This window comes from Nomascus leucogenys, chromosome 18 (assembly GCF_006542625.1).
Source record: "Nomascus leucogenys isolate Asia chromosome 18, Asia_NLE_v1, whole genome shotgun sequence".
NCBI lineage: Eukaryota > Metazoa > Chordata > Mammalia > Primates > Hylobatidae > Nomascus > Nomascus leucogenys.
In genome coordinates, this window is record NC_044398.1 from 97,088,736 (window position 1) to 97,115,770 (window position 27,035).

The 27,035-nt window shown below is 44.9% G+C and overlaps 1 protein-coding gene across 9 annotated transcripts in view; it reads right to left on the reverse strand.

The window, feature by feature from the left end:
- Positions 1 to 27,035, reverse strand: part of RBFOX1 (RNA binding fox-1 homolog 1) — a 2,489,097-nt gene that overhangs the window by 1,685,270 nt on the left and 776,792 nt on the right. The window contains exon 1 of one of the 9 annotated variants that reach the window (XM_030799110.1): positions 11,610 to 12,529. The exons of 7 other annotated variants lie outside the window; for them this stretch is intronic. In XM_030799110.1, the coding sequence (XP_030654970.1) occupies positions 11,610 to 11,612 (3 nt within the window). In that variant the 5' untranslated portion in view covers positions 11,613 to 12,529. Of the gene's footprint in view, positions 1 to 11,518; positions 12,530 to 27,035 lie in introns of those variants that run through there. One more of the 9 variants, XM_030799115.1, reaches the window with a different exon arrangement.

Consider the following 27,035-nt stretch of genomic DNA (forward strand, 5'->3'; position numbering starts at 1 on the left):
CTCTTCTCCCCACTGGTCACAGATTGTCCCTTCTCATTCTTCAGGCCGTAGCTTAAATGTTGCCTAATACCTCTCCTTGGAGACCTTTCGCTGATGTTCCTACCGAACTGGGTCACTCACCCTTTTATTACATGAATGCCGCATTCTGTTGCCGTTTTAATACTTATGATAATGGGTAATTCTATTGTCTTTTTACCTGCATTCATGTTTCGTGTCAGTCTCTCTCACTACAGTGTAAGTTTCACTAGGCAGAGATGATGTCGATATTGGTCAATATACCCACCCCATACAATATGCCCAGTGCCTAACAGTGCCTGGCCCAGAGCATGGGCTCAAAAATGTTTGCTGAGTGCATGAAAAAGGCAATAAATGGCCCAATAAAAGTGAAATGATGTAGCATAAATACTGCTCCAGTAAAATGTATTTTAAAAGGAGAAAATAAGAAAGAGTAACCATTTGCACTGTTGGGACTCAAAATTGCATTTCTCTAACTTCAGGTCTAGCTCAAGATACCAAGCACTGCCCTATATGGTCCTATTTTACAGGGTTCCTGGTGTTTTAAAGGGCTGTAGTTTATGTATACCTTTCAATATTCACCTACCTTATATGCCTTTATATTGCTTTCTTATTCAATATTTGAATATGTTCATGTTAGGTACCTTACAAAGGTATCCTTTCGATACAGTAACATACATCACAATAAAAAGTGAAAATTAAAATAAGGGTAGACAAATAAAACTGAGTCAAAAGTGAGGTTAATACGCAAAACCCACGCTATCAAATTCTATTTACTGCTGTGATTGAACTATAAAATCAGCTCTGAGCTTCCTGGCAAGCTTTGTGAAAAAGGAACACGGACAGGTATTCCACTTAGAAGTGTCTGGTACATAAATACCAATCAGAACCTGAAGAAAGGACAAACTCTTTCTGATCCTGAAACCGAAGCTAACACAGTAATAGGGCTGGGCTTGCTGGGTCATGCCTGTAATCTCAGCACTTTGTAAGGGAAGATTGCTTGAGCCCAGGAGTTCAATACCAGCTTGGGCAACATGGTGAAACCACGACTCCACAAAAAAATACAAACATTTAAAAACACAAAAATTAGCCAGGCATGGTGGCACATGCCTGTGGTCCTGGCTACTCAAGAGGTTGAGGTGGGATCACTTGAGTCCAGGAGGCAGAGGTTGAAGTGAGCCATGATTGCACCACTCCACTCCAGCCTGGGCAACAGAATGAGACTCTCTGTCTCAAAAAAAAACACAAAACAATAATAATCACAGCAAATAACATTAGAGACTTGAATTCTTCATAGCTTGCTTGTCCTGCTGGGTTCTTACCAAGAAGTTCTTGGTTCTTACCCCTCACTTATATTCAATAACATGTTTTTATTCCCTTTTTTTTTTTTTCAGACAGAGTCTCGCTCTGTCGCCAAGGCTGGAGTGCAGTGGTGAGATCTCTACTCACTGCAAACTCCACCCCCCGCGTTCACGCCATTCTCCTGCCTCAGCCTTGCGAGTAGCTGGGACTACAGGCGCCTGCCACCACGCCTGACTAATTTTTTTTGTATTTTTAGTAGAGACGGAGTTTCACCATGTTAGCCAGGATGGTCTCGATCTCCTGACCTCGTGATCTGCCCACCTCGGCCTCCCAAAGTGCTGGGATTACAGGCGTGAGCCACCATGCCCGGCCATGTTTTTCTTTCAAATGCTAGATTAAACTGTAAAAATTCTTAAACTTTAAATGATCTATCCTTTTTCTGTGTGCATATATCATGTCTAGTTTTTAAAATTTGGGGATCATTGGCCTTCTTATACTATTTCTCATTATAAACTGACACCAGCGAACCACAATTCAGTAGAAGTAAGTTTATAGAAAGGGGTGGATAGTTCCTTGTCCTTGTTATGAACTTTTGAAGATTATTTTAAGTTTACACAGACAAAACCAATAAAGTTTCCTGAGCAAAATGAATGAAATTCACTAGGAAACAAAATATCTTTCCACAAACCACAGCACACTAACTAGGGAAACTTTTGTATCAAAGAGTCATGGAGTGAGAGGGTATTGTCTGAATACCACAAGGTAAAAAAAATAAGAAGTGACTAGCTCGGAAGTCTGTGTGATTGCTCCTTGACTTAACTCACTCCGAGGTAGCCATCCTTGCAGACAGAATCATTTGCCTTTTAATAGACAAGTAAATGGAGGCTCAGAGAGGTGCAGTAACTGGCCCAAGGTCACACACCCAGGAAGTGGCAAAATCTGGATCCACAAGTTAGGTGTACCTGGCTACCATGACTTTGTCCTTTCGCACCTTGGCGCTCAGGGAATTCAGTCTTCTCAAAGCTTTTCTGACTCAAAAATAGCCCCATTCAGTGCCTTATCACCTTGAAGGCAAGACACTTCTTATTTAACCAGCATCCTACCTGCTGTAATTCAGACTGAACCACCTCTCCAAATCAGAAATGACTAAATCTTTCTAAAAGAGCCTCACGTTCTTTTTTTTACAGACAGGGTCTTGCTCTGTTGCCAAGGCTGGAGTGCAGTGGCACAATTATAGCTCATAGCAGCCTTAAACTCCCAGAGCCAAGCAATCCTGTCCCAGACTCCTGAGTAGCTGGGACTACAGGCATGAGCTACCACACCCAGCTAATTTTTTTTTTTTTTTAATAGAGACAGGGTCTCATTATGTTGCCTAGGCTGGTCTCGAACTCCTGGCTCAAGCAATCTTCCTGCCTCAGCCTCCTAAAGTGTTGGGATTGCAGGTAGGAGCCACCATGCCTGGCCATCATGTTCTTAAAGAGAGGTATCAACTATGCCCTTTATTCTCCCCCAAGGAAACTCCTGCACTTTCTCTAACCTGTGAAAAGGACTATTTTCCCTCCACTGGGGAACTTCTGCATGCACACACTCCCTCCCTCCTCTTATCGGCCTTTGCAATCAAATGCAACCTGAACTGGACTCAGCTTTCTAAGGATGCTGAAGAAATAGGTATGATATTTACAACGTGGTAACAGTGAGCCATGGCACGGACATCTTTAAGAGACTCACTCGAGAATACAGGCAGTGACCCAGAATCAAGACAGGGGGCTGGTCCCAAGGGAAACAGACACCAAGCCAATACCCCTGGGATCTGGCCAGGACTGCTGATGCTGAATCAGCCCTCTGAATCCCCTGCTCCGTCACTTTTCATAACGAGTCTAATAAATTAGTGTTTCTCTCTGCCAATCAATCAGAGCCCGTGCATATGGCTGCTATCAGCATCCTCTGCAGGCAGAACTCCACACAGGGCCTCAAGCCTGTCACCGATCTCAACCGTACATTTGCAGCTATGCTGGGTTCTTCCCCCTTCACTCTCAATTTGTCACCTCAGTTACAGTCAAGAGGAAAATGTCGGAAGCACATTCTGGGACCAATTTGCTGCCCAAAGGGATTGTGAAATTCTAGCAGCAAAAACAAGGTTAATAATGATATCATTATTATCAATGGATAATAGTAATTGTCATGATTACCATAGTCAGCCCCATGACTTCTACTTGCACTAAACACACACTAGGTGCCAGGCGCTTTGCGAAAATAATTTACGAGGCTGATTAATCCTCAGACGGACTGTACAATGTAGTGACAATTATTATCTTCATTTATAGGGATGGACTGAGGTTCAGAGCAATTGCAGAAAGTGAAAGGTTATGGAGCTAGAAAGTGATGGAGCTGGAAAGTGATGGAGCTAGAAAGTGATGGAGCTAGAAACTGATGGAGCTAGAAAGTGATGGAGCTGGAAAGTGATGGAGCTAGAAAGTGATGGAGCTAGAAACTGATGGAGCGGGAATGTGATGGAGCTGGAAAGTGATGGAGCTGGAAAGTGATGCAGCTGGAAAGTGATGGAGCTGGAAAGTGATGCAGCTGGAAAGTGATGGAGCTGGAAAGTGATGGAGCTGCAAAGTGATGGGGCTAGAAAGTGATGGAGCTAGAAAGGGATGGAGCTAGAAAGGGATGGAGCTAGAAAGTGATGGAGCCGGAAAGTGATGGAGCTAGAAACTGATGGAGCTAGAAAGTGATGGAGCTGGAAAGTGATGGAGCTAGGATCTCAAGCCAGACACACTGATTCTGAAATCTCAGTGAAATACCTGCACTGCCTCCTTCCTAGTACCTTATCATGGTGCCTCTGCTATTCCCTGCATCCCAAGCATGCCCTCTCCACACACGGCAGGGGAGAGAACTGCTTGAGTCTGCAATCTCGGTTTGCCATTTAGTCACTGGGCCTCAGTTCCTTCATCTGTCGAGTGGGTATAATAAAGGAAGAGTTAATGAAAAGACGCACAGGAAGCCCTAGCACAGAAGGAGCTTCCAGTAAGTGTTATAGCTATTAGGGTCCCAACCATGGTACAAAGAAGACAATGTTGAAAACCTCAAGTCCTCACCCTCGTCTCTGACACTCTATATTCTAAAATTCACAGAAAAGAGACATCAATATCTTGGGGAAATGCAGAAGTAGCAATGAACAAGGTGATTGCACAAGTTCATCTATTATGCTGGCAAAGATCTAATTTTGTTCTCAGAAGAAATGAAGAGGGAAGCTGATTCAGATGACGGTGATTAGAAGGAGTGAGCAGTGGTTTGCACACCACATTTTGAGTGGCTATCAGAGCAGCTCCAGCTGTGACTGCATGATGCCCAAGGACTGCCTGTAACCAGGCAGGTGGTCCAACCGCTCCCTCAAAATCATACTCAGAGCGTGAGCCTAGATAAAGAGGCCAGAGATGCCCTGGGCAACCCAGGGCCTTGAGGCTCCAAGGAGACAAACAACAAAAAAAGAGCCAGATTGCACCAGCGCAGAAATCAAGCCAGGCTCTTACACAACGATAAAGTAATATTGCAATAAATAGAAACAAGTGCCTTGTTTTCCTTTTGTGGCTCTAATGGGCTCAGCATCACTTCTCACAGCAACTCAAGCTATGCATCAAGAGCTCCCTAACCACTGCACACATTGCCTCCCACCCTCCCTTGTCTCTTACAAAGGCAGCAAAAGAGGCCATGAGCACAGTGATGAGCATCAGGGGCTGCGGACTCAGACTGTTAGGGTCAAAATCTTGGAAGTGTCTCTTACCTGCTGTTGTGCCCTTGGACAAATTGCTTAACGCCTGCCTACACCCCACTCTCTATCTGCGAAATGGGGATCTGAAAAGCACTAACCTCAAAGTGTGTGAGAAGCATCAAATAGAATAATTCATTATTTCCATATGGGGCTTCTGCTCTGTGCCTCGTACCACACTAGATGCTAAGGGAATGGTGATGTCCAAACAGGTGTATGCATGGCCCACCTGCAGTTGACAATGCAGTGGAGTAAGAGAAAAAGGATAAAACAGAGGCACTCAATAAAATATAAGATGCCCCAGGGATGGCTGTAAAAAAGGAGAATCCACACAGGGAAACAGGGACAGTCTCTCTAAGCCTGGGGCTTTAGAGTTGTAACCTGAAGGATGAGCAGGAAGCGAACAAGTTGAAATGCTGGGAGGGTAGGGGAGGCGATCACATGCCAGAAACACATAGCACAACACACAGCCATGAAAGTAGAGTGCTTGGCTCAGCTTGTGCTATGTAGGAAGAGTTCAATCCATGTACACTTATTCTGATGTTCATGGCACATATTATAGGCAATAATGGAGTTCCACTATTGTGGATAAAGAGACAGTCAATATGGGAGGAAAACTGGATTGTCCAGCTGTCCAAACCCCCCATCAAATTGCACCTCCACCTTCCAAGGGCAGGGTAGCCTCTGAAAATGGACAACGTCAGCTGCACTCAGAGCACTTTGCACTGTCAATATCTGTTATTACCTTGGCTGACACCTACCAATGGGAGAATCTGTGGCCATACTCTGAAAGGGAACCTACCCGGACAGATGATCAATAAAGGGCGTCTGTGTGCAACTGTTCTCAGGGTACTCCCAGGAGAGATGTCAGCCAAGCCATCAAAAAGATGTGGTGGTGGGAGGGTGCGGCTGCTCACACCAGCATACACGCATACATGATGTTGCCTCTTTGAAGGGAGGCCCCAGAGAAAGAAAAGCTAAGTAGGCTAATGTATACAGATGTATCCTCCCAGGGTCTTCCACCCTCACACAAAGAACATTACTGGAAAATGAGGTTCTTTTTCCCTATAAAGTAATCCCTCTTCTTGAATGAAACATTTTAGTGTAAGCCCTAAAAAGTAGGTGGTGGTGGGGAATCGAGTTTAATTTCTCAGACGTTGCAAGGCTTACCTTTTCAGATGTCACTACATCTACAGACCAAACTTGGTTATAGAAATGAATTGAAACTTTGAAAAAAAAGAGCTGGCTGGCCAAGAAGGCATGCTTGTTTATTTACTCATCTCAAAAACACCTAACAACTTTCCTATAATGTTTAACGCATCAATGTATCCTGGTATCTCTCTGCATAAAATCCCCCAATGGTTTCCCATTAGAGTAATAGCCAGGCTCCCTTTCCAGGCCTCAAGGGCCTATAGGACCAACCTTCAACTGTATGATTTTGTCACTGTTCTAGCCTCTGGATCTTTGTGCTTGCTGGTCCCCTTCTCTGAAACGCCCTCCATGCAGACAACAATCCTAGAATGGAAGGCTGTCAGGAAAAGGTGTCTGCATGTATTGATCACTCTGCACTTGAAGTGCTTTCAATACTGCTTGGCACACAGTGGGTGCCTGATGAACACTCATGAATTCACAGAAAGTAGGGGTGAATGAGACTGGGCGTGGTGGCTCACGCCTGTAATCCTAGCACTTCGGGAGGCCGAGGAGGCAGGTGGATCACTTGAGGTCAGGCATTCAAGAGCAGTCATGGGGAAACTCCATCCCCACTAAAAATACAAACACTAGCCAGGCGTGGCAGAGCACACCTGTAATCCCAGCTACTCAGGACGCTGAAGCATGATAATCACTTGTACCCAGGAGGTGGAGGTGGCAGTGAGCTGAGATCACGCCATTGTACTACAGCCTGGGAGACAAGGTGAGACTCTGTTTCAAAAAAAAAAAGTGGAGATGAGTAGAATACTCATTGGATAAATGTATGGATCCGCACAGATCAGCTACTTCTTTTCATGTACTTCTCACGTGAAATCTCTCCTCTCTGGAATGTCCCCCCAAGTCACGATCACATTATAATTTTTGGAACCCTTGTCATTACCCTTATGAAAATATATTTCAACGTCTTGCTTATGACGTGGCTTCCCCCATGACAATATAAGGCTCCAAGAAAGCAAAGTTCTCGTCTGTCTTATTCACCAAGCACAGGGTCTAACATGTGGTACGTTCCAAATAAATTATTACTGTATTAGCCACTCCTTCCCCTAAGGCAACACACTCTTCTGTAGCAGCAGGCCACAGTCACCCACATCTCTTTGACTAGCGAACAATGACAAACCAGTGGTAATGAGTGACAGTGCTCAGAATGACTATAGATTCAAACAATGAGGACAGTTGCCTGTGTATATAACTCCACGCATCATTGTTCATAAAAACTCCTAGCCCTATGACTGAGTCTAACTGTGTTCACAGTTGACATCATCTGAAACTGCTGGGTCCCCTTGTTTTGAAGCTCCATCACTGATTGATTCTTTAATTAAAGTTTTAATATTTATACTTGTGCCTCGAGGCAGTATTTTAAATAATGGAGGTAGACATTAGGAAGATCCTTGTGGCTTCTTTAAAAACATCGCCTCGGTGTTTGAGGTCTCTGGCACGACGCTGTGGGTAAATGTGAAAGCGACGGATTAAGGGATGATTTTAGGAAAGTCAGCCAGTATTAATTTGTGGATGACGCTTACTGTGTAACTCCCATGCTGGGTGGCAAAGGCAGGACGAGCTGCCCTCTGTCCTTCAGAGCAAATGTGCTAGGATTTCAATAGTCTCCTTACACGCCACTGGGAAATCGCTGCGTCTCCAAAGCATTTTCTGTGTCAAATACGATTTCCCTCTTGGAATGTGTTCATTACTCCACACATCAGCTTAAAGGATGCAAACAAAACGGTCTAATTTTTGGAAAGGTGAAATGTCAGATTCCTATACAGGGCAGACCCAATTTTCTGGATACAAAAAATATATATTATCAGAAAGGACTTTGATAAAATATAATAGCTTGGGATGGTTCAAGCTAAAAGGACTAAGCTTATTTTTTTTCTAAATCATCAGAGACATGAGAATGTCTAGAAGACCTGTGCTCAAACCTTAAAGGAGCAGGTTAAAAAAAAAATATATATATATAGCTTCAATTATAATGAGGAGAAAAATAGGGCAGAGTGGGTCAATTCCAGGAGGAGAAACCCGCTCAGACCCATGTTTCGGCTTCATTTCTGAGTGGAAAACTCTGTAGCTTCAGGGTGATGTAAAAAACTGTACGTTCTATGGAGAGCAAGATTTATTACAACATTACTGAAACTTTATACCTGTTGATTAGATCAGCAAATCCTCATTTCCCTGGCCCCTGAGACGCTGGCCACAACCTTCTACTCTCTGCTTCTATGAGTTTGACGATTTTAGATCCCCGAGTCCCTCACGCAGTAAAGGTAAATAACTCCTGGAGATCTATACAACACTATCCTTAAAACAATCATGTATGATATACTTAGAAATCTCTTCATAGGGTACAGCCCATGTTGTGTTCTTGCCACGACAAAACTAAAATTCTTTCTAAAAACTGGATTAAGGTATTTGTGCACTCGGTTTGTTTATGGGCAAATGTGTGCCACAGATGTTTATATGTTTATACAATTAAATACTATCACAAATTGTTTAAATACTATCACAAATTTTTTTTTCTTTTTTTTTTTTTTTTTTTTTTTTGAGGCAGGGTCTCATTCTGGTCACCCAGGCTGGAGTGCAGTGGCGTGATATCGGCTCACTGCAGCCTCAACTTTCCCAGGCTCAGATGATTCTCCCACTTCAGCCTCCAGGGTAGCTGGGATTACAGGTGTGGACCACCACACCCATCTAATTGTTTGTATTTTTAGTACAGACAGGGTTTTGCTAAGTTGTCCAGGCTGGTCTTGAACTCCTGGACTCAAGCAATACGCCCACCTCAGCCTCCCAGAGTGATGGGATTACAGGCATGAGCCACTGTACCTGGCCACAAAATTTTATATCTAAACACAGTAATTGCAATGTGTGAATCCCAGGATGAATGATAAAGCCACTTCTAATATTCTTCAATTCTTGTGTTTTCAAAATATTCTATGTATTAAATAAATGATGTTCTAATTAAAAAAAAACCAGAGATTTGCTAAGGCAATACTTTCATCCTGGGGGCCAAAGAGATCAAGTCCTTCCAGTGGGTCAGAAGAAATGTACAACTGCTGCTAAAACTTAATTTCAGGTGCTTGTCAAGACAGCAAGTCAAATGCCACCAACCTATATCTCGGCCAGTGGGTGGGCAGCTTGTCCGTGATCCTCCTTGGAACATGCAGAGAGTAGAATGGGAGAGCTTGAGGCTTCTGTTGCTTATTTAAAAGAAAATGTGTGTGTATAAGGCAAGCCACCTGCCTTTCCTATCCCACTTGGTACTACAAGGCTCAAAAATTAGAGCAATGTACTTGTGAGAATAAAGAAAGAAAACTCATATAATTCAGGCACTTACCATGTACCAAACTGTTCTAAATGTTTAGTGCTTTATGTAATTTACCCCCAAACCCTCTGAGGACAGAACTATGACTGAAACTCTGATTTTACAGGTGACAACCAGAAGCTCAGAGAGGTAAAGTAACTTGCCCAAGGTCACACAGCTGGCACATAACGGAGCCAGAAGCCCTGTGCTCTTCTGGGCCATAAAGCTCCACTCTCTGGACCCCCAAGGTGTCACTTCCACTACTGCGAGGAATGATGACTTTTCTTCCTAACCCGAGGCAACCATAAGCTAACTTAAGGAAAGCCCGGGGGATTCTTCCAAACGGAGGGCCTCCCTGACAAGCTCAAAGAGGACACAGGTTTTGACTCAGCCCCACTTTTTACCAGTACAGCTACTGCCAGCACCACCTTTACCCTTCATAGGCCCCAGGTCCTTTGCTTCTGAACATAAAAGATCTTAGCTAAAAATAAATCTGCCAGTAGCTCCAGCCAAGGCCTCTGTGGTCACTTAAAAATTGAAAGAATCCAGGCCCTCTCATCTTTTTTTTTTTTCTCTTTTGTAACAAAGATAAATGACAAATGGAGGGGAGATGAACTAGGACAGGGGGCAGGGAAGGGATCGCAGGCTGAGGCATGTCCTAAACTTGGGCTGTCAAGGCCAGGCCTCTCTGCATAATGGAGTTTAGAAATAAAAATAAACAATCATTATTCTAATAAAGGAAAACCCAAGTTAGGAGACATGATGTTTCAGCTCAAACAAAGCTATTCCACCACACGTCCCCCACTTTTCAAGTTCAACTGAAAAGACCCGCCTTTGTGGTACCAACTGTCCGGACTGCCTGACCAGGATTTCCAAGCTCATCAGTAGCCGCACCCCACATGTTCCGGTGCCAGCAGGTGCACCCCAGCTCTGGCCTACACAAGAGCGATGAGCTCCCCCAGCCCGCTGACCATTCCCTGGCAGCAAGGAATGGAGTTGGGGGCTCCAGGACAAGGTTAGATCGGGGTCTTCCCCTCCCTTGCTGAGTGGGCAGCTTCCGGGCTCCGCGTGACACCTGGTCCCTGCAGCTGGCGCCAGGGAGGCTCCAGGAGCTCACAGCCAAGGGGCCTCCTGGGCGGTGGGGAGATGGGAGCGGCGCCCCACTAGCCCCGCCCTCGCCTCCATCGCTGGACAATTGGTTGATTGGAGCTGACAAGCCCCCTCTGGCCTGCACGACAACGCAGGGCTGAGATCTGCTACCCCCGGGTTTCCTTCTCTGGGGTGAAGGTTCTCTAAGGCTCCCAGGAACCAGGGGCACAGCAGGAGTTTCCCATTCGCGGGTTTCCCGGCTGGCCCCCTCCCCTGGGGTCGAGATGGCACTGCGGGGCACTGATCCCAGTGCCAGTAAACACAACGGCGCTCTCTCCAGATAAGTGAGCCTTCTCTTCCCCTCCTCCCACAAGGGGTTCGGGGCACCTAAACGCCCTCCCGGGTCACTAAGATGCCTCCTTCTGCACACCCTGCGGGCGGAGGCAGCGACCCGGGGGCGCGCTGAGTGCACGCGTGCAGCCGGCCAGGGAGACTAATCAAAGTGCGCAGGCAGGCTCCCGCTGCTCCTGGCACCTAGGACGCGCTCCCAGGAGGACGGAGGAGGTAGCCTGGATGCTTCGGAGGGGCGCTCTGGGGCAACAAAGGACGTGCTTCTGGAAGCGACGCACAAGGGGGCTCAGGGTCTCGGCCCCCTGGGGGTAGGGGGGGACACACCTCGAGATCTTTCCACACACCCTGAAAAAGTTCCCGTCCAGAGCGCCCAGACTGGCGCTAGGAGGAGGCCAGTTCTCGGGGACCTAGCGCTTCCCTCCGTGGGACCCTCTGGACCTGATCCACCAGGTCAGGATGGGTGCAGAGGCGATGACTCCGCCTGGACTTACCTAGAACTCCCGGCGAGCCCGGCTGCGGTCACGTTCTCGGTCCCAGACCCCCGAATTCTCGTGCGCTCTCTGCACCCCCAGCCACACTCACCATAAGCTGAAGGCGGCGGAAGGGGGTGCTGGCTTCTCACGCACTGTCCGCAACTTCGCGGGCAGGTCAGCCCCGCCCTGGCGCGCCTGCCTGGGCGCGGCGAGGGTCCGGACAGGCGGGGACCCTGGCGGCCACTGGGTGGGGGTCTGGAGCGCAAGGACTCTCAATCCCGGGCGCGCGGTCCGCTCCTGCTCTCTCCACCTGGGCAAGAAGCTCGGAGTTCTCCTGCTCCGGACGCCGGGGCGGGGCCCACGGCTGGCTGTCCCCTCCAGATGCGGGGTGCTCGGCTGGGCTCACTCCTTCCTTCTTAAGCCCCGGAGGCGCGCGCGTGGGTCCAGCCAGTGCCGCCGCCTCTGCTGTTCCCGGGGCTGGCAGAGCGCCCCCGCCCCACCGCGGGTGCTGCTGGGGGGCTGGGGCGAAGGGGGAGGGATTCCCCTCCGCGACTTCGGGTTTCCCCCACCCGACGCGGCCCCTGGGCTCCGTCCGCCGTCCGCCGCTCACCGCCCGCCCGCCGCGCTGCTTGGAGAACCACTTCAGGGCAGCGCAGCCAGTCCCACCGACTCCGGCTGGAGGAGGCGGCGGCGGCGCGGCTCGCACGGGGACTGGAAAGGAGGTGACCTTCAAACCCCGCGCTCCGGAGACCAGGAAGGGGGCTGGGGTGATCGAGGGAGCGGTGTGTGCACCCAGACGGCCAGCAAGAGCGCTTGTAGGAGGGCGGGAGAGAATCAAGAGGAAATCTTCCAACAAAAATATAGATTAGAAAATAAACAAAGGAGAGCCGGAGAGAGCGCGAGAAAATGTGTGCATGTGTGTGTGTGCGTGTGTGTCTGTGTGTGTGTGTGAGCGCGCGACAAGCAGCGAGCAGCCCCGGCTGCGGAGCCAAAAATAATCCGGTGCGCGAGGGAGCGCCCCCTCCCCCTTCCCCTCGCCAGCGCCGCCGCCGCCGCCGCGGTCACGCGTGCAGCCCTGGATTCCAGCGGGCGGCGGCGGACACGCGACCCGGTGCCTTGGTCTCCTGGCCTAAAGGGGAAAGAGGGTGAAAGTTGGATGCTGGCGCAATGAGCCCAGGACTTTCACCTGCGCCCGTCCTCGTCCTGGTGGTCCCCAGGTGGGCTCACTCATTGAGCACCAGCGCCCTCCTCCCGACCCCAATCAAAGTAGACAAATCCCCCCTAGAGACGCCAAGTGGAGGCAGCTTCCTGCCCCAGTCCATTTCTTCTCTGAGGAAGTTTTCTGGCAAGTCTTCAAATCTCGCGGCCAGGCAGAGATCGAGCCCTATTCAAGAATCAAAAACTTCTTCAGGCTGGATGCGATGCAGGGCTGGGGTGAGTGCTGCTGGCCTGGGACGCCCCCAGCCTTCACAGCTGGGCTTCTCCTGTCCTGCCCCCTTCCTGGCCACCTACTCCTGCAATGGACGCTGAAGGGGTCTAGGGATTGTCCTCCTAGCAGATGTCTTACAGCCAGAAGCCCCATGACGCCTTAAAACACACTAGCACTTAATAAGCATTTACTTTCCACCAGATGCTGTTTTAAGCACTTTACGTGGAGTCTTTTCAACAACTGGAAGTAGATATTGGAGGTTTATCCATTTCACAGATGGTTAGAGAGATTAAAGCAGTATTTCTCCCTTCCTGGGTCCCACTCTGGACTGGAGTGAGAAACTCTGCTCTTTCCCCACCTTTTCCTTTCCCTCCCTCCTTCCTTTCCTTCCTCCCTCCCTCCGTCCCTCCTTTCTTCCTTCCTCCCTCCCTCCGTCCCTCCCTTTCTTCCTTCCTCCCTCCCTCCGTCCCTCCCTTTCTTCCTTCCTCCTTTCCTCCCTTCGTTCCTTCCTCCCTTCCTCTTTTTTCCACAAATATTCCAGGGGGTTTTGTTGTACAATCAAGTCAGTCTGAGGTTCAGTGAGTTGTAATTTGTTCAAGGTCACATAGCTGGCAAGGAACCAGGATTCCCCAGGCAGTCTACCTAATTTTATGTGGCACCACCCTGCCTTCTGAAGGGCAGATGGGATTGGACAAGGCCAGATTCCAGCCTTGAGCGCTTGATCTGAGGCTCCTGTTCATTTTCCCATCCTGTGATGTGATTGTGTTTGCACTTATACCATGGGTCCTCTTCTAAGAAATGCTGTAAGCTTTCCAAAACAGGGGGCCATATGATGTGCATTCTTTTGTACAAGATGTACGTGTATTTCCTAGCGCCCATCAAGGAGCGCATTCATTAAGGGCTCCTCTTGCAATCCTATCGGGTTGGGGTTTCTTTCAACCTCAGATTAAAAGAAAGGGAACTTCTGCCTATAACTGGATTACTTTTTAAAGCATGCAATATTTAATCATCATTTGAAAAAGTAAGTTTGCAAAATCCAGAAAGACATCTTTATCATTAGCCCCAGCGATTTTGCAATTTGGGTTGACTTTTACCATATGTTTCCTTAGGATTCTCTTTGATAATAATATATTCGTATGTAAGAAAGTTTTTTTTTCTTTATACTCATCTCATCCTTCAGTGATAGCAAAATGAAACCATAAATCTGTGTTGGTAACATCATAATCATCTCCCCCAGAAACTGTTCACAATGGGAAAACCACCAAATTTAAATGTAATTGTCTAGCCATGCAGGGAGATGAGATGGGTTGTAAAAGAGGTATTCTCAATTTAAAAGCAAATTATCAATAATGATAGAAGAAATAAATGGCAGTTAATGAGAAATTCTGTTGAAATATACTGTTTTGTGCAAATTCACCAACAGGAATTGTTTCTCTATTCTCCTTTATTTTTTATTCCAGAAAGGAACAAATGAATGCAATCAATCGAGGCAGTAACATCAGCTGTTGTTTCATTAAAATGGGTAATTGCTGGGCCCTTTGATTATTTTTAATATATATATAGATGTTTACCATTGGAAATGAAATAAAACATATTCATCTATCTGAAAATCAAGGTCAGCTTGAGTCTGCTCTGATTTATTTATTGTAGAGTAGAAATAGGCCTGGATAGATTAGTGATGAGTGTGAGGCATGACTCACTGGTACCTGTACTGCCACATGGCTTAAAAATATGAGTGGGGGAGGCATCCATTACAATTTAAAACAAAATTAGAGTAAAGATCAATATGGCATTCCATTATGCTATTCATCTGGAAAGTATTAGTTTCTTTCTCACAATGACCTTTCGCATTCCAAGTATAGTTTTTCCTGTCATTTCTCCATGTTGAGCCACTGGAAGATAAATGAGAGGTGCTGAAGTTGACAGCTCCCAGGACAACCTAGGGCCAAGAATCGCCCTGCTATGGTTAGAAAGAACCTGGAGACTTTGGCTCCTCCTACTGGACATGAAAAATACTTTCCAATTTGTGATCTAAGCAAATGTCAAAAATGGAACCTTCCATAAAGCTGGTTTAAACAGAACAAGGACTTTGTAGCCTCGTACTTGGCTGAGAGCTATCTAAAGTGTAAATTTCATCATCTTACTTTCAAACTTAGGATCTTCCTATAGCTCTTCATTATTCCACAGGATAAGGTCTAAAGTTGTCCATGTGGTTTACCAGCTCCTGGCTCTTTTTAAGTTGACTCTGTGACCCAGGAGGGCTTTTCTCTTGCTGTATCCAATTTTGTATATGTTGTTCCTCCAACCAGGAATACCCTTACATACTCTCTTTTCCTGGATAGCTTCTGTTTCGTTTTTAGATCTCCATTTCGATATCACTTTCCCCCTGCCAATCCCTCATCTCCCTACCCAGCCTCCCATATGCACAGATAAGGTCTTCTTGTGAACTCCTCTAACACCTCCATTTACCTTTACCCTGTCATTTGTCTCAGCTTACTGTAAATGTTGTTCTCTTCTATTAAACTAAAAGGGCTTTATGTCAAAGATTTTTCCCGGATGCACAGCACCAGCCACATAATAAGCTCAATAAATATTTGGTGAACCTTCCTTCTGCCCTGCAGTAGATTGCTGTCTAAATGGGCTAACCACTTTGGAATGAACTGAGAAGTCAACCTGCTCATCCATTTATGCAGTCCTTTGTTCTTTCAGTCATCAAACATGCATCCTTCTTGAGGCTAGTCCCCCATGTAAACCATTTAGTATATAAACTAGACTCCATTTCTGCACTCAAGAAGCTTATAGTCCAATAGCATATGCAAACACATTAATAAGTGATTGCAACTGTCTTGAAAGATTTGGCCAATACTGAACAGGAACCCATAGCCAGATATGGCAGAAGCGCAGAAGGGCAGGCAAAGCATTCTAGAGAAGATCATGTCTAAATAGAGAAGATAAATAGGAATTCCGCAGAGAGTTGGGTGATGGACATTCCCGAAGGAGAATACAGCTTATGAAAGTGCCTGAAGCAAAACAGCACAGCTCCTTCTAGGAACAGCAAATCTGTTCAATATAAATGGAGTCATGTTGAAGTAAAGGGGCTGGACAGTGGTGAAAGAGCCAAGAAAGTAGAAGCTGGAACTAAAGATATGGGCTAAAGAAGGCTCAAGGCAGGCTCTGAAATGATTTGTAAGGCATATTTGCTTTACCACAGGCAGTGGAGAATGACCAGTTAGCTTTTCAAGATGCACCATTACCATAACAATTTCCACTGCCAGTGCTGTGGGCTTCACTCTGCCTTCACTGATGTTTCAATGACCATTTTCTCCATTATTATCTTATATTTGTTTAAGAACTTTTCCAGAAGGTCAGTGTAAACATCCAGTGAACTCTAGGGATTTGTAGATTACTTCAAAGTACTCTAGGATTTTTAAGAGATTATCAGTGATATATTAAACGGAATAGGAAAAGGATGAAAAAAGCAAGCTAAAAAAATCTAAGATCTAAAAATCTAAGAAGGCCAGGGGTGGTGGCTCTTGCTCATACCTGTAATCCCATCAGTCTGGGAGGCTGAAGTGGGCAGATTGCTTGAGCCTAGGAGTTCGAGACCGGCCTGGGAAACATAGTGAAACCCCATCTCTACAAGAAACTTAAAATATTAGCCAGGCGTGGTGGTGTGCACCTGTAGTCTCAGCTACTTGGGAGGCTGAGGTGGGGGGATTGCTTAAGCCTGGGAGCTTGAGGTGGGGGGATTGCTTAAGCCTGGGAGCTTGAGGCTACAGTAAGCTGCAACCACACCACTGTACTCCAGCCTGGGCAACAGAGTGAGACTTGTTCTCAGAAAAAAAAAAAATCAAGCAGCCAAGCATACTTTTATTCCTCCTCCCAAGGATACCTTTCAATAGCGGTCACAGAAGAGTTGATACAATACTCAAATGTATCCATAAATGCCTCTGGATTCAATAACATAATTTGCACAATTTAAATATTATATAAGACCTACTTTGCCCACAAGTTCTCAGTCTTCAGGCTTACCTGAAGTCTTTCTCACAGACAGAGTCAACTAATGAACTAATTAAAACAGTCTGAGGACCACAGGGGAATGGACTGCACCTTATATTCTCTGTTCCCCCCCTCAGTCCTTTGGCACATGGCAGATACTCAATATATAGTTATTGATTGCTTGAACTAACTCACCATCTATCGTGTAGGTCAGGGTTTTGATATTAACCAAGGCATTTAATACTGAGAATGAGCTATCCAGTATCCACAGATGAGGCCTCTTTTTTCTGAAAAGACACCAACTTTCACACTCTGTTTCAAAGTGTCTTTGAAATAGTAAACATGATAGTTTTTCCTCTTCTACTTGGGCTCATTCCTTTTCCTCTCCTGCCTACATCCCCTTAATAAGATGGAGAAAACAGTAATGGTAACAAAGATAGCACCTTAAGCAATATTCATGATGATAAAAACAGTTACAAAAGTAACAAGCATGTGGTATTTACTATATAAGCTCTTTGATTGTATCATCTCATTTAGTCCTCACAGTGTAACTCTAGGTGTAAGTACCGTTATGATTTCCTTTTCATTTTTTAATTTATTTTTTTATTATACTTTAAGTTTTAGGGTACATGTGCACAACGTGCATGTTTGTTACATATGTATACATGTGCCATGTTGGTGTGCTGCACCCATTAACTCGTCATTTAACATTAGGTATATCTCCTAATGCTATCCCTCGCCCCTCCCCCCACCCCACAACAGGCCCCAGTATGTGATGTTCCCCTTCCTGTGTCCATGTGTTCTCATTGTCCAATAACCACCTATGAGTGAGAATATGCGGTGTTTGGTTTTTTGTCCTTGCGATAGTTTGCTGAGAATGATGGTTTCCAGCTTCATCCATGCGGCACTATTCACAATAGCAAAGACTTGGAACCAACCCAAATGTCCCACAATGATAGCCCAGATTAAGAAAATGTGGCACATATATACCATGGAATACTACGCAGCCATAAAAAATGATTTCCTTTTTAAATAGATGAGCAAACCAAAGCTTAAAAGAAGGAGGAAATTCAGTGTCTTGCCCAACCTCACAGAGCTGGCTAGTGGTTACAGTGGGACTCAAAACTTAGTCTGTTTTGTGTCAGAGCCAGGTTCATGAGACATAAATAATGATGCAGCTTGTCTTTCTGTTTACTAGGACTCATCTCCATGTAGCCATGCTTAGAATCACATCAATGATTCATGATCATGAGAGTGCAGATTCCTAACCAATTGGTCTTAGGGTAACAAAAATACAAAGAGAGGTTCAGTAATCTGCGGCACCAAATGGGAGCCTGCCTATATAAAGAACACTTTGGAAACAAATATTTTGAGCTTCATCAGATTCAAATAAAAACTCCTGATTTCTTGGCCAATAATAAGTAGAAACTAAGGTGTGTCTTTGATTTAGGGCAGGCTAGTTTATATGCTATTTAGTATAACTTTATGAAACATACTATCATTCATCTTTTAAAAATAAGAGAACGGAGCTCATGAGTAGGACAGCCTGCGTTCATATCCCATGTCTACTACTTAATAACAAATGTGAGCTAAACAAGATTTTTAAAAAACATCACTATTCACTTCCCTGTACATAAAATGGGGACAATGACAACGATGATGATGATGATGATATAATTAACATATTAATAGTTACTATTAATACAATGGACAGTGCAGTTGATTCCCATCTCCAAATATGTTAACTATTCTCCTTGTAGGTGATTGCTTCAGGGACTGTCACCTGATCTAAAAGATTGTTATCACATTTTAGAAAACATTTCCTTTATCCAAGTGAAAGCCACAGGAAAATACATTTTTTTCTTTACTTCCAGATGTTTTCTCATGGGATTTTGACCTCTGGACTCCCCCGCAGGTACCCTGCAACCAGCCTGAGGACAAATTAATACTGAAGATGGCAGGGCAGGGAAGAATAAAGGACCAGTAACATCCAGGAAATTGTGAAGCTGCTAAATCAACCGCCTTCCAAAACTACCATACCGCTGCTTTCCCTGTTCCATGAGATGACACAACCCCTTTTTGCATTAGCTTGTTGAAGATGACATATTGCCTATAGCAGGGTTTCTCAAACTTAGCACTACTGACATTTTGAGCCAGATAACCCTTTGCTGTGGAGGGACCCCCTGGGCACTGTGGGATGTTCAGTAGTATTCTTGGCTTCTACCCTTTAGGCGCCAGTACTCCTCCCAAATGTGTACAGATATTTCCTTGTGCTCCCCAGGGGGCAAAATCTCCCCAGGTGGGAACCACTGGTCTAAAGCATCCTCACCAATATAGCAACAGTGGTGGTGGTAACAGAACTATTAATAGTAACATATGAATAGCAATTAGCATATATTTAGCCTTAGTATGCACTAGGCACTAGGTCTATACCTCCATTCAGATTCTCACTGAGCCCCCGTAACAACACTATAAACCAGATTACCATCCTCATTCTACAGATGAGGTCTAGAGAAATGAAGACATTTGCTCACAGTCGCCAAGCTAGTAAGCAATTAATTTAGGATCCAAATCCGGCTCAGTGATGATTCTTCTCATCCAGCATTGTCGGGAGAATTAAATGACAGAACCCACGAGAAATTTCTCACCGTTGTGCCTGGCACATGGTAACTGCTCTGTGGAACTGAGTGGTGACTTCCTCAGAACAGCCATACAACAGGGTCATCTTGAAGAAATGCAAGATGGTGTGGGTGATGCCACCTTACAAATATTGTAGTTCACTCCTGTCATGCTTCATATTGGGCTGAGTGTTCCAGCCAACACCGCTTTACCTCACACTAACAAAGATGACAAGATCACCACTGTCCATGATAATCCAGAGCTGATCACAACCTCCTCGTCTCCAACTTGGAGAGTAAGTGCAAGTCCTGAGTGTGGGTGGTCATCAGCGAAAAGTGGTCAGCAGCTTTGCTCACTCACTAATGGATGGTAATTTGGGAGACACATGCAAGCTTCATACTGCTGCTGTGTGGAGCAGCAAGAAGTCATTACATGCCCGTTTAGGACTTGTGCAGAAGAGTAAAAATAAAAATATTTTTGAGAACATACTCTATGCCAAGCCTGAGCCATGACCTTTAACTACAGAGAAGCCTTCAAGGCACTTGTAGTACTATTCCCATTTTACAGATAAGGAAGACTGAGGCTCAGAGGAAAATAAGTACATTTTCAAAGCTTACAAACTTAAGCTGAAGCCTTCGTTGTAAAATCTTTAACAGTCTGATATACCCAAAACCTCTGTTTATGTATAGGGCATCCAAAGGAAAATAAAAAAAAAAAACCACTCTGTAAATTTTCTAAAGTTCCACTAAAAATCATTTTGTAAAAACAAAGGCTGCTTTAAATAGCTCCATCTAAAATCAACCATGAAGGTTAAAAATGAGACTTATCAAGAGGGAAAAATAGTTGCAAGTCAATGAGGTGTAAATAGTTAATGAATTTATAATCAGAACAAACATAGTTTTGCCTTAATGTACTAACACCTCAGGGGCGAAAATGTTCCCTCTATTAGCAGCACAGAGTATTGACAATCGATTTTTTTCAAATGCACTTAACTTTATTTTAAGTCCTAGTCTTTTTATTACAAATGGATAAGTAAAGATATTTAAGCCATTTAGGATGAAATATGCAACCTTACGAAGAGGAGTTTGCATTTGCAGTGGTTACTGGTGGGTTATAGATGCTCCAAGCAGTAAAATATCTGTAAATTATGGTCACAGTATGCATTACTGTACTTCCACTTGTACATTTATTATTTCTATTTATTCCTTATACTTCGATTAAGACACATGAACCACAAAAGAAAAAAAATCACAATCCCTGGGAATATCTTTTAGGACTATAGAGCAGATAACATGAGGGCAATATAAATAAACGGCTAAAATTTTGGATTCTGGAAGGTGAACATAAACATCTAACGGATACCATTTGGGCAGTTAGTCAAAAGTGAACTCCCTTCCATGAAGCATGTTTCCATCTACTTCAGCCTTCTCTGATAGGGTTCTTCTACACCATTGCTTTACGGGTGGCTCAACAAGCTCTGCTCATTAATCAGCACACACTCTGTTTGCTTCCTCCAGAAGCCGACCGTAAGACAAGTATTTGAATATCAGTAGTGAACTGGGGAGGTGAATCCAGGAAACAATGGCCCAATGGCCAGGAGCGGGGAAGTAAACGGAGAAGAGACAGAAGCCAACAAAAAGTGTGTCCTCAAGCAAGTTACCACTGTGGGTATCTGGAAATTATTCCCAAGAAAGAATTCTTGGAGCGAGTATAAAACATACTCCCCAGAGTTATCACCCACCCCCACCCCAGGGAAAGGGAGCTGGAATATACATTCACCAGTTTCCATCACCCATTGGTAAGGGTTGGTTATCCTAGGGAGGGGAATTGTTAATCCCATACCACTTACAGCCTTCCTTGGACATGGGTTGAGCAGAATTCAGCCACCAACGAGAGCTGTCAGGTGCTGAGATTTGGAAGTCCAGCCTGCATGCATGTTAATGGAAAACACCTGGGGATAGGAGGTGTGGGGCAACACAGCACCCGCAGTATTCTCAATGTCCCCCGGAAGAAATAAGGGAAACTGTTAGCTTTACAGCAGCAGCAGCCATGTGCCTGATAAGAAAGAAAAACCCCAGTATCTCTCCTCACCCATGGAACTCCACTGACGGAATGTCAAAATGTCCTGTGGCTGTCCAACTGCAGTGTATGTAAGAATCATCTGTAATGCTTACCAAAATCCAGATGCTGGACTCCATGCTGGAGATTCTGATTCAGGAAATATGGATGAGAATGGGAATCTGAATTTTCAAATCGCCCTATACACACACACACACACACACAGAGAGAGAGACACACACACATACACGCACTGCCCCATGTCACAGATGTTCCAAATGCCTGATAAGGAATATCAGTGCATTTTGTCCAACAACAGAATAACTTGTGGATAGGGTTGGAGGTGGGGGGAGGAGGGATTTAACGTGATTTTAAGATCTGAGGGCTTTGTGCATGGATATTTCCCTTCTCTTTGAAAACATGATTGCTTGCTGTGCTCTCAAACTCTCAGAAAGGAGGTAATTGTTAGCAGGGCTCTCTCTGAAGCACTGATTACGCACCATGAATATATTAAAATATACAGGTATTTTGCAGGGAACCCATGGGAACACTCAGGAAGTGCCATTTCTAAGTCCCTGGAGCCATAAGTAGGACTAAGAAACAGTGATGTAATGTAATAGGAAAAATAAACAAATTAGGCATCAGAAATTCTTGTCCCAGACTGGCAACTGGAGGCACTCAAGCCCTGTGGAAACTGCTTCTTTGCATCAAAGCCCTACTTGACTCACAAGTGTGAGAGCAAAGTGCAACCAGGTGAAAATGAGTTGGCAGTTTTAGGTGGTAGACAAATGGAATGAGGTACCATCATGGCCTTTTGGTAGGTGTTTTTTACAGAGCACAAAGTGGCAGTCATCCTGAACCTGGAATCACTGTCGAAGAATGTTGTGAACCCGTTTGCACAAGAGGCTGTTTTACAATGGACAAGATGGGGAAAAAAAAAAAGTAAAAGACAAACCATATGCCTTATGATAGCAGTAGAATTTTCCTGCATCCCTCTCTATTTTTAGTCGAAAAGGCATTTCACAGATGTCAGCAGCCATTAGTAGACCAATAAAAGAAGGGGTAGCCAACTTGAGAGGCTGTCAATGAGAAGGCCATCCATCTATTTGATTTCTCTACCTCTTCCTGCTTTGATTCGTCTCTGTGTTCAAAAGTTCTAAGACGAGCTTGCTTGCCATTATTCCGTAAGGCAATTAAGCAACTTGGCAATACAAGCAACCACATTTTTCCTGGAGTAGTTCACGGAGAACACAGAACAGCACAGGACAGATGTTGAACCAAAACGTAGGTACTTATCTGAACATGCTTCTTTGTGCCAAGGCTAAACGCTCTGCCAGGGTGCTGTGTCCATCTTTCCTGTGGGGTCTTTTTTCCAACAGTTAATCCTTTCCTCCGCTCTATATTCAAACTCCCGTGGTTGTCAGGATATACACATGCTGAAGCTCTGGGATATGACTCCAGCTCCTTCAACTCTTCCTCAACCTTAACCGCACTCTTGATTTGGATGTGCCTCTAACCAGCAAGCTTTTCAAAAATGGTAATCCACATTTATCACCTCCAGCTTCTCCACCATCTGGTGACCCCATGCCATTTCCCATTCACACCACTCCACTGAAGCTACTGTCCTAGCAACTTCTTCATGCCATGCCCATGTGCATTCCTGGATCCCAGCTGCTATTTCTTCATCATAGGATGTATTAACAATCTCCTGGCAGCTCTCTGTGGCTTCAGGAACACCACACTCCTAGCCACCTTCCTGCTTCTGAACTGCTCCATCCTTCTTGTCTCTTTATTCACTCTGCCTACACACTAACTTTTTTTTTTTTTGGGATACAGTCTCACTATGCCACCCAGGCTAGAGTACAGTGGCACCATCTCGGCTCACTGTAACCTCTGCCTGACAGGTTCAAGTGATCCTTCTGCTTCAGCCTCCTGAGTAGCTGGGACTACAGGTGCATGCCACCATGCCTGTCTAATGTTTTGTGTTTTCAGTAGAGATGGGGTTTCACCATGTTGGTGAAAAACTCCTGACCTCAAGTGATCTGGTCTTAAACTCCTGACCTCAAGTGATCTGCCCACATCAACCTCCTAAAGTGTTGGGATTACAGATGTGAGTCACTGCACCTGGCCCACACCACCTTTCTTAAATGATGCTCCTCTCCATCTCGTTCTCCATAAGTTACCCTAAATCACTTCCTACAGATGTCATCGATGTCCCCATGGCTGCCAGATATCAAAGTTCTGTGCACCCCTCACCTCTTGGCTAAGTTCCTATACCCATATCTCCAGCTCAAAGCACATCGTCATTGCCTGGCTATCTGCCAGGCATCTGGGGCTGCTGTTTATAATCAATCTATTCATTCATCCCACAAGTATTTATTGAGTGCCTACTACTTATGCAAACTAAAGTGGAAACAAAATATCCACTGTATTAGTTATCTCTTGCTATTGTTAAGTGTTTACTCCAAAACTTAGCAGCTCGAAACAAGAAACATTAACTTGCAGTGCCTATGGGTCAGTATGTAGCATGGATCTACTGGGTACCTCTCGTCCAAGGTCTCTGGCAAGGCTGGAATCAACATGTCAACTGTGGCTGCAGTTTCATCTCAAGACCTAACTGAAGAAGGATCCAGCTGCCTGCTCAGTTGTGTGACTGCTGGCAGGATTCAGTTCCTCGGGGGCTTCAGGCTACTGGTCACCCTCAGTGCCTTGTCATGTTAGTATCTCCAGTGGTCAGCTCAGGATGTGGTAGCTGGATCCCCTTAGAGCAGGAGAGCAAGCACCCAAGAGGGAAACTTACTTCTTCTTATGACTCAGTCTTGGAAGTGGTATCTCATCATTTTTGTCCTATTCCACTTACTGGAGGCGAATCAATACACTCAGGCCAAGCTGAAAGGGAGATTACACAGATTGCGGATACCAGGAGAGAGGGATCACTTAGTGCCATCTTAGAGGGTGACTGTCATATCCTCATTCCCAGAAAGTTTGATTCCACTGAGATATAATCCTACACGGATGGCAGAGATAGGGAAGGAAAGGATGGGGACAGAGGGTAAATCCGTATTGTCACATCCCCATTCCCAGAAAGCTTGGTTCCAGTGAGATATAATCCTACATGGATGGCAGAGATATGGGAGGAAAATATGGGGACAGAAGGTGGACCCATGTGACGAAAGAGCTTCTGTGCTGAGCATGCAATTCAACATATGCCCAATTAAACTCTCATTCCCTCCTACAATCCTCTTAGGTTCCCCTCATTTCCACTCATTGTATCTTACCGCCTCTCATCTGGCCTTGAACAACAGCTTTAGCTGGTATTATGAAAACCCACTCTCCACATATCCAAGACCAATATTTTAAAATACTCCATTTGTCAGGTCTCTCTCTTCCCCTTCTGAGTGACAGAAACTCAACTCAAACTAGTTGAAGCTGAAAATGGGATTTATGGACACATATGTGTAATAATTATAAGGAACACTGGCTTTAGGCAATGCTGGAGCCAAATGCTTCATCGGTGAGGACCCTTCTGTCTCCATCTCTTCTTTCTTTCTTCTGTGTCATGGTCCACCTTGGCAGGTTCTTTGGTTACTGCATCAAAATGCCTCCAATAGGCACAGACTGGCATGTAATATTCTACCGACTACTAACTCCAGCAGAAGGAGAACATTTTTTTCTTTTTTTTTCCTACAGTAGGGCTCAAACAAATCGTTGTGTGTGCACTCACTGGTCCAGATGGGATCACATGCCCGGGGCTGAACTATCACTGTGACTTGGTGGATGCAGCCCTCTGACCAGCCACGTCTGTGGAACCAGAGTGCAGATTCAACCCCACCTGAACTATCTGGTCTGAGAATGGAGGAGAGGTGATTTCCCCATAGGAAACAGGGTGCTATTACAAGCAAAGTTATCCAGATGCTAAACAGCCAAGTAATTAGGTGATACAATACAGATGTTAGCACACCACTTATCTAATGAATAACCTCATTGCCTCTCAACCTCACCACCACCTATAGGATCCAGTTCTAACATCTTTGCTTACCATACAAGACTCTCCATGAATTGGCCCAAGCCTGCCTTCCTAGCCTTGTCTGCTATACAGTCTGATTTCACCCACAAAGAATGACATATTCATCTCTAAATAGTCTCTTCTGTCATCCCACTGCACCCATTTGCCTGGCATGCTGAACTTCTACTTCACCTGACTCAAGACCCAGCTCAAATGCCATCAGCCTTTTTTAAAAATCCACCCAACTCCTCCTGGCTCAATCAGCTGCTCTTTTCCTAAGAAATTGTGTAAATATCTCTACTGAACAGTCTCAACAGGGGCAATGTTTTTCCCTGAGGGGCATTTGACAATGTCTAGAGACATTTTTGGCTGTCATGACTGGAGAAGGGATGCTTGTGGTATCCAGTGGGTAGAGGCCAGTGAGGCTGTTTAATATCCTGCAACATACAGGCAGTGCCCCACAACAAAGAATGACCCAGCTCAGAACGTCAACACTGCCAAAGTCGAAAACCCTTGTATCACATAACACTTCATGCCTTGTATTACAACAATCAATTCTGTATCTTCCCAGCTAGACCATGAGCTCCTTGGGGGCAGGGACACTGTTGCATTTGTCAATGTGCTCCCAGCTCTAGCAGGTGCCTGGCCCATAGCAGATGCTCAACAAACATTGGCACAATGACTGCGTAAGGGAATGACTATCCAGATGGGCTTATGAAACATTATCCAAGAAACGGAGTTCCTGGAAGGCATGATCATTCCTTAAATGGCTATTGCATTAGAAAATTTCAGCCGCAGGGTGTTTTTCCCCTCTTTCCACGAACACATTTGAACAAAATGTAAACTTCCGCATTTGAAGTCATGTGACTTTCTCAGCAAATCTATTACTGTCTGTGCGTCTCATGTTCCTGGTATTAAGAAAAGGACTCTTGGCTTTTTATAATTTCTAAAGACAGAAGAAATATTTACATTCCCATTAAAACACAGTCTCTTCTTAGAGTTCCCCCAAGTTTTTTTTTTGTTTTGTTTTGTTTTTTAACAACAAAACAAATTTCATGACCCTTTCCCTCATCCAATTTTGGTTTAAGACAAGGCTGTGCATGTGACATCTTCATCTAACACACTGCATGCTTGACTAAGAAATGCACATATCACCAACAGCTCAGTATTCCACGTAAGGTCTAACACGTTTCTCAGAAAGGACATTCAAATGTCAGATGGAATGATTTACACTGCATGTCAATAAAAAGTACTCCGAGGTTCACCAAGTCAATAAAGCTTATTAGAACAATCTTAGGGCCGAGTATCAATATACCCTGATGAGGACCTCTAAAGTCAGACAGTATCTCAAGGCAAGTGGCATTAAATAGACCATTCTGGAGAGAAAAATAAAATTAAAGGCTTCCATTATTTTCAGAGTGCAT